This window comes from Electrophorus electricus, chromosome 15, assembly GCF_013358815.1.
Source record: "Electrophorus electricus isolate fEleEle1 chromosome 15, fEleEle1.pri, whole genome shotgun sequence".
NCBI classification, from domain to species: domain Eukaryota; kingdom Metazoa; phylum Chordata; class Actinopteri; order Gymnotiformes; family Gymnotidae; genus Electrophorus; species Electrophorus electricus.
Window position 1 is genome coordinate 635001 of NC_049549.1, and position 7825 is coordinate 642825.

General features: G+C 41.5%; 1 protein-coding gene across 1 annotated transcript; it reads right to left on the reverse strand.

The window, feature by feature from the left end:
* Positions 1-6053: 6053 nt before the first annotated feature.
* LOC113582451 (green-sensitive opsin-3) lies at positions 6054-7825 on the reverse strand. The gene is made up of 5 exons (XM_027018210.2): positions 7456-7825; positions 7191-7359; positions 6772-6937; positions 6323-6562; positions 6054-6167 (listed from the first exon to the last, which is right to left on the reverse strand). Exons 1-5 carry the CDS (start codon positions 7823-7825, stop codon positions 6054-6056), a joined length of 1059 nt encoding a protein of 352 aa, XP_026874011.2.

The following is a 7825-nucleotide window of genomic DNA, read 5'->3' on the forward strand; positions in this document are numbered from 1 at the left end:
TGTACCGCACGCGCTGGTGAGCAGCCTCTGGCTGTGGACTCTGGAATGCTGCAGTTCTGCGGATAGAGTTTAAAAGTAAATATAGCTAGTGCAATGGATGCCAACATCTGAGCCTGCCCAACAAAGAGAGACATAAATTGACATAAATTATTTCCAGAAACCGATCGGTCCATGGAGTCTATTAGTCAAAGAGAGAATCTGGGAGAATTCAACATAGCACTGATGAAAGCCTGCAACAGAAATATACTAAGAGTAAAGATTTGCCACCAGTACAACTTACATTAGTGCTCCTGATCTAGCATTATTAAACTTTAACAAAATTCGGCAAGACTCATGTTGTTCTATTCTAGTACAGTCGTATAGGTCAACTCTGGTTTAACCCCAACCTGTGGAAGCTAAATTTGTTCAAAAGCAGAATGCGAGGACCAATTAACAGGTAATCAGAGTCATTTGCCAGTGTGTGGTATTACACTACAGGTTATAGGGTTAATGCTACAGAAAGAAACAACAAAGAGTCATTTTTAACCAAGCAACAGAAGACAAAAAAAAAAAGAACTAATCTTTCTGGTCAGAGTGAACAGCTGCCCTGCTGTCCAGTAGAGGTAGACTGATGCTGAGATCATTCCAAACACCCGAGATCTGGCAAGAGTCCAACAACCCCCACCAAACCTGGCTCCAGCAACCCCCACCAAACCTGGCTCCAGCAACCCTCACCAAACCTGGCTCCAGCAACCCCCACCAAACCTGGCTCCAGCAACCCCCACCAAACCTGGCTCCAGCAACCCCCACCAAACCTGGCTCCAGCAACCCCCACCAAACCTGGCTCCAACAACCCCCACCAAACGTGGCTCCAGCAACCCAAACCAAACCTGGCTCCAGCAACCCTCATCATCATGAATTCTATTATTCATCTATTACTGGAGAATGTTTCATTCTGTGCAAACATGTAGGCTCAAATATGAAGATCGCTCTAATTGAAATTCCTGTCTGCAGCAAACATTTGAATTTCAAATCTGCTTTTGAATTTATGTTTCTGTTATTTTCAATAGCTTTCCCTCATCCTCCAAGTGTAAACACTGAATCCGTGCTTAGTGAAAACGCTTTTTATCATGCAAAATGGAGTTTGAAAAATAGATTGTAAAGAAAATACTATTGTAACCTTCTAAGAAGGTTGAAAAATGAGTGAACCAATAAATGAACATGTGGGGGGGAAAAACAAATGTTTTGAAACAATATATTAAAAGAGGTCAAACACAATTACATTCACGGTGGAGCGCTGCGTGCGCTCCTGTGGCCCGGCTTCATTATGGCTGATAGCTCCTCTCCCACTGGACTCCAGCAGAAGCCTGCATGAATAAACATGAGGCCTTCTGGGCGAAATACTAAAGGACTTGCTGGAGCCCCATACCAAACAGACCACCCACTTCCCCATTGGCCACGCCCAGCCTGTGCCATGTCCACTCCGCCCCCTTTGGTTTCCTGTTGTTTTAATATCATTGAGCTTTCAGGTGAACTGTGAATAAATCTGTGAAGCCAAAGAAATTAATTCAACACTCCCCAAAAAAGTCTGAATGGTTTTACTGTAGTAATAGTGTCTGCATACTAATGTCATCAAAATGCATTAATCCCATTGTGAAATGTACTAATACCAAAATTAAATGTATTTATGTGAAATGTATTATTACTTGTGTGAAATGTATTAATACCAAAATTAAATGTATTAATACTTAAGGAATCAAAAGGAATTTAACTGCATGTCTGTCATTCATTACAATTTATCACAAAAGCCAGACAGACCAGACATATGAATAGTATTGTATCTTATTTCATAACATAACATCTGACATCTGCAATATTTTTAAACTGTGGTCTTAATATCTGTGGAGAGGTCATGTTGAGTGCTCTAATTGACAGCTTTTGGTTATACAGTTTCATTCCATCTGAACACCCTAAATCCTACAGATTTTTAAGAATACTGTATCCCAGCCACAATAACCCCACTCTCATACACACACACACACACACACACACACACACACACACACACACACACACACACACACACACACACAAACTGCATTCTTCCCCACAGTCTTTTACTTCTGCTAAACCTCAACTACATACCAACATATTATTAGAACTATATCAGAAAATAGTGATAAGACCAAACCAATAACATTATATGTCACAATATAACAAATTACACTGCTACCTTCTATCAAATAATTATATGTATAATTCGTGTAAACTGAATGTTTTGTTGGGATCTCACACTCCCTATTTTTAGATCCCCCGCACACACACACACACACACACACACACACACACACACACACACACACACACACACACACACACACACACACACACACACAGAGGGTGTCGACTTCCAATTGAAGACACTTTATACTAGCAGTTGCATTTTGGGGTATGGCTTCACAGCTCCCTCTTGTGGCTAGTGTGGTTTGCACATAAATATTCAGTGTTCCTTCATATTGATTTATATCTACCATTTGATGAAGAATAAACCAAACTTGAAACTTGAAGAATTCCATCAGTTTTACAGATATCAGTCAGTGGAATGTCTACAATTGCGAACCTTTACAGGAATGAAAGCAACCTGGAGACATGCATATTATTATCCCACGTCATCCAGTAACAGGAATATAGTATTATCCCAAGTCATCCAGTAACAGGAATATAGTAGTGTTGTAAGGGGTCTGACCAAATTTGCTTAGAGAAGAGTATTAAACCAAGCTGGCAAATTTTCTTTGACCTTTTCTGTCAAAATTGGCAGAGACTTTAATGTCAGAGTCTGGAGGAGAGTTGCGTTAATAAGGTGGGGGCTTACGGCAGTTTTTCTCACTCTGCACACTTTAATTAGGCAATTATGCACCAACCATGCCCCAACCCAGGGACCCCAAACATGTGACATCTCCTGTGTGCTTCTGGACTGTGTCAGAGTACAGTGTTGTCAGATACATGTGAAGCTTCAACCCACCAAGGGAGACTTTATGACAGCAAATCGTTCTTCTGTCCAGTAACCCTCAGCAGTCCTACAGCTCTGAGCACAAAATTCTAAAAGCTTCTCAACTGAGATGTGTAGGTAAAGGAGATCATAGATGTCTGTCAGTGCATCAGCAATCTGCTTTCACTAGCTAGTCAGCTTAGTCGTGGTATTTTTTTAAAACTTTTTAATATCTGTGGTTTTCTCAAGAGAGATGCAATCTCTTGTTTGCTATTTTTCTGACCAAACATTTCATACATATTTGAGGAAACACAACAGTAGGTGCAAAGCTGTTGGTTATATTGTCTAGTAAAAGATGATGGTGGATGTAAACACAACTCAGGAGAAAATATGTGCATTCACATCCACTATCTCCCAACAGTGGAACTGTTTGCCTTTGACCATCTTTGCTTTATGCCAGGCAAAATGGGATTTAGGAAAAAAAAAACTCTTTAGCCAAAAAGCAGTCATTACTTAAGAGCAGATAATTCTTGTTATGCATTGGAGTTATATATTAAAATAGTCACTTGTAAGAAAAAACAAGTTGCTACTGCTATTATTATTGTTATTGTTGTTAAATTCTTTGGATGTGTGTAGAGGTATGATTGTCACACGCCCTACTCTCTTAGACACTAATCTGGTTCAAATTTGAATTTCAGTGCTTAATCAGATTTCCTCAAATTTCAAATGGGTGAGTATTGATTGTTTTTTTCTGCTATTAACACCATAAATATGTCAGTAACCTGTTTCACAAACATTGCATTTACATTTTGGGAAGAAGACACTTAAGCGGTTCACTTGAAAAGCCTCAGAAGTCCAATTTTTACTAGAAAAGCAAAGACGATTCTCAGATCATTTCAGACTGAACGAGCGTATTAGTTATTTTAAAAGTTTGGGCGATTCAATGATCAGTGTCCACTAGGGGGAGTCGAACATTCCTTTAAACCCTCGATAGCTGCACAGAGAATGTTATAGTTAAAGAAAAGTGAGGATGAGGATGATGTGGCAACCCAGACATATCAGCATTAAACCCCATATTAGCACACAGGTCGCAACAATGACAGCAGACCTTATAACATTTGATGGCTGTTGTGCTGTGGCTCAAAGCCCTTGAGGTTCTTAGATTCCCTCATTTATTTTAAGAGCGCTAATCTGATTTAAGACTACAAGATTACAATACTCTCAACACTTGCAACCTGTACATTCTAATGGTGTGAAGGGTTCAAACAGGGTTCCCCATGACCCATGACCTCTGTCACAGCCAACTCTAGAGGTTTGATACCGTTATTGATTAGAAATTAAGATAATAACTACTGAAAGATAGTAGTAGCCTGTTCTGTTTCACACATAGAGTAACTATACTATAGAACAAATTAGACACTTGTAATCTAGTCATGTACATTGTCAATTGTATACTTTTTATTACAAAAGTTTAACAGTCTTTCAAAGTGACCTTTCTGGCTATTACACAGCTTTCGAATACCAAATTAACATGTACTTTCTCTCGGTCTATTAAGTTAGGTATAATGAATATCAAAGAGTAGTATGTGACACAGGATTTGGCGAGAACAGGAGGCTAATTGAGTAATTGCTGGCTAATATATTCCTCATAATGGTTGCTACACAAATGAACTAAAAACAGGTGTCCTTTGTGTTCTGAGGTACCAGCATCTGTTTAGAGTGGTCTGTGTAAAGCAGTCTAGATCAATGCCTCTTTGAGCTGCTGTTCACATCATTGGCTAAGAACTTCACCCATACATGAAGAAAGATAGCACATCCATTTGACAAGCCTATTGATTTTACTTCAAAATGAACAAGTAATGTATTAATATAAGCAGACAAATTCAATTTCATTCCAGATTAAAAAGTTACATGTAACTCCATTTCAGCAAAAAATAAAAATCCTTCTTTTGTCATGTCAGTTCATATATTCTTTTATTCCTTTGGATCACTAATTGTACTCATTAAGTTGTGTTTTCTATATTCTGAAAACCACAACTGTTGTACTTTTAAGGTAGCTTGGTCCAAGGGCATATGTCAGGTGAAAAAGAGGTGTGAAAATCATTGAAATGATAATAAAATTCTCAACATAGACCGCCTGAAGTTCCTGGATGTGGCCGTGGTGTCCGAGTTTATGGTCTTTACTGTACCTCTGTGCTGTCTGTACTGTATCATGGCAGTTGAATCCCAGCAATGAAGTCTCATGGGTCTTGTGTGAACCTGTCTTACAACTACTAATGCCACAACTCCTCATGATCCTACAGAGGTATAATAAACAGGCAAGATGTAATAAGTAGAGTAAGGAAAAAGTCAAGAACATTTCTAATATGGGACATGCCAGGTTATTTGTTGATTTGCACCGATGGAAAGTCACACGGGTTCCATCCCTAAGGCATCGTGCTATAGTCTGTGTCTCAGTCCCATGTGTGCATAGGTAGTTTAGGGATTTTTCTACTTTCTACAATTCTTATAAAGATCACTCAGTGCAGTATCCAACACTATAACTGAGCTATAATGAATTAACGGGAACTCTCTGCTTTGGAAACAGACAAGGTATGTTCTCAGGCAGGGTATGTTTTGAAAAAAACCCTTGACATACCCTGAGATTTAGTCAAGCAACTATTTTCAATTAATAATCCTCACATTTAGAACTTAATAAAGAGTTCTAAATAAGAATTATAAATATATATTTTAAATTCAATATTTATTACCTTCATGCAGTCCCAATTTTTGTTTGCTTTCTTTCTGCTTTGTAGATATAAAAACATACAATAAACATTGACTTCAGCAAAATCTCACCTATCAAGACATGAGAGAAAGAGAGTTTATTAAAATGTAGATGAACATTGCGAGTGAAGGATGACACTCTATGGAGAGGTGGAGCAGGTGGGAGGAGTCAGGCCAGGTGACCTTGGCGACCGGACCACGCTGTACACTCTCACGTTAAGAAGAACGCCTTGCAAGAAATGAGGGGGCGCAAGCGAAGATCCAAGTGTTCCAAGAGTTCCAAGAGCTCCAAGCTTGCGTCGGGGGAGGAGAAGGGTTCCTATGCCGGCGTTACGCTGGACACTTCTGTCTTGCTGGTGGAGACTGATGAAGACTCGTCATCTCCCAAGGGGTTCTTCCCACAGAACAGGGTTGTCAGCATGCAGTTACGGAACTGTGGAGAAAAAATACCCGAGAAGAAACTTCAGTGGATTATGAACATATATCTTCCACACAGTCACAATAACCGAATCGTCCATTAAAAAGGAAAGTTACTGCGAAGTTACTACTGCATGTGAGCTTTCACCAAATATTGACATGATCAAAGACCTGCTTGTTCAGTAGCACATATATGACAGGGTTGAAGAGGGCTGAGCTCTTGGAGAAGAAGGCGGGAAGAGTCATGAACTGGCCACTGAACTGAGCCCCCTTGTTGAAAAAGATCCAGGCAGCAACGCTGGCGTAGGGCGTCCAAGCCAGCAGGAAGCCCAACACCATCAGGACGACCATGCGTGTCACTTCCTTCTCCGCCTTCTGGGTGGAGGCAGACTCCTGCTGGGCCGCTGCAGCCTGGACAGGAGGGACAGCCACAACCGTGGGACGGCAAAAACAGTTTCCTTAATTCATTACTTACAGGAAATATGGTTTCCTTTTATTGCTTTAAGGTACAAATATTCAAAGAGGGAATCTGGATCCTGTCACCATAGAGGAAAATGTGGATGGTGTCATTGTTAAGTCCAATTAAAGCAACTTGTAGTCTGTCTAGGAAAGGTTTTTACCGCTTTGACCGTGCACACAAGCCGCCCATAAGTGGAAAAGATGATGGTCACTGGGAACAGGAAGTGAACGCAGAACATGTAGATGACGTAGGACTCATTGCTGTACTTGGGGTTGAGGGTGTAGTAGTCTGGCCCACATGAGCACTGCAGGCCCTCCGGAATGTACCTGTTAGATGACCAAACACTGAGCACTGGAGGGAGTGAAACAGCAAAACATCTATTCATCTATCAAATCGGTACTTAAATCAAGATAATTGGGTCCAGCTGAGCTTTTAATATCTTTTTATATATCTGCACCATTTCGTCTGAGTTTCTCAGGGAATGTGCATCGCACTAGTTCTCATCAAGTGAAAGCAGGCTATCCACAAAGGCAGTAATGCCTTCATTTCATGCCCTTATCTGCAGACAGTGAGTCCCACCTGGACCAGCCGATGAGGGGTGGCAATGCGCAGCTCAGCGCCATAGTCCAGGTGAAGGCGATGCCTCCCATGGCATGTGACGTGGAGAACTTGAAACTCCCCATGGGTTTGCAGACCACAACGTATCGCTCAATGGCCAGCACAACCAGTGACCAGAGGGACACCTCACCTGAGGGGGGCACAGGGCATGATTACACTTCACACAGCTGAAATGTAGCAGCAGGTGTTACGGATGCATTGCGTGGACATTTTCAGTTTTGCTCACCTCCCAGCGTTGCCAAGAAACCCTCGACGGCGCAGCCCACGGGTCCAAAGTAAAAGTGGCCAGTGACCGCGGAGCTGAGGGCGATAGTGAACCCGAAGATGATCATGACCATCCCGGCCACGGCCAGGTTGACCAGGATAAAGTTGAGCGGCTGGCGGAGTTTCTTGTGCTGGGCCGTGACCACGAGGGTCAAGCCATTGACGGGGAGGCCGAAAATGATCAGAAGAAACATGTAACAAGCCAGCAGTCTATATTGCCATGGGTCTGCTAAATAATACTGCTCGTACAGAAAGGGGTCCTGTACAAGCCCTGTGCGGTTATGCACAGGGATGTAGAAGTTTTCTCCCTCGAAGCCATGCAGACCAGACAT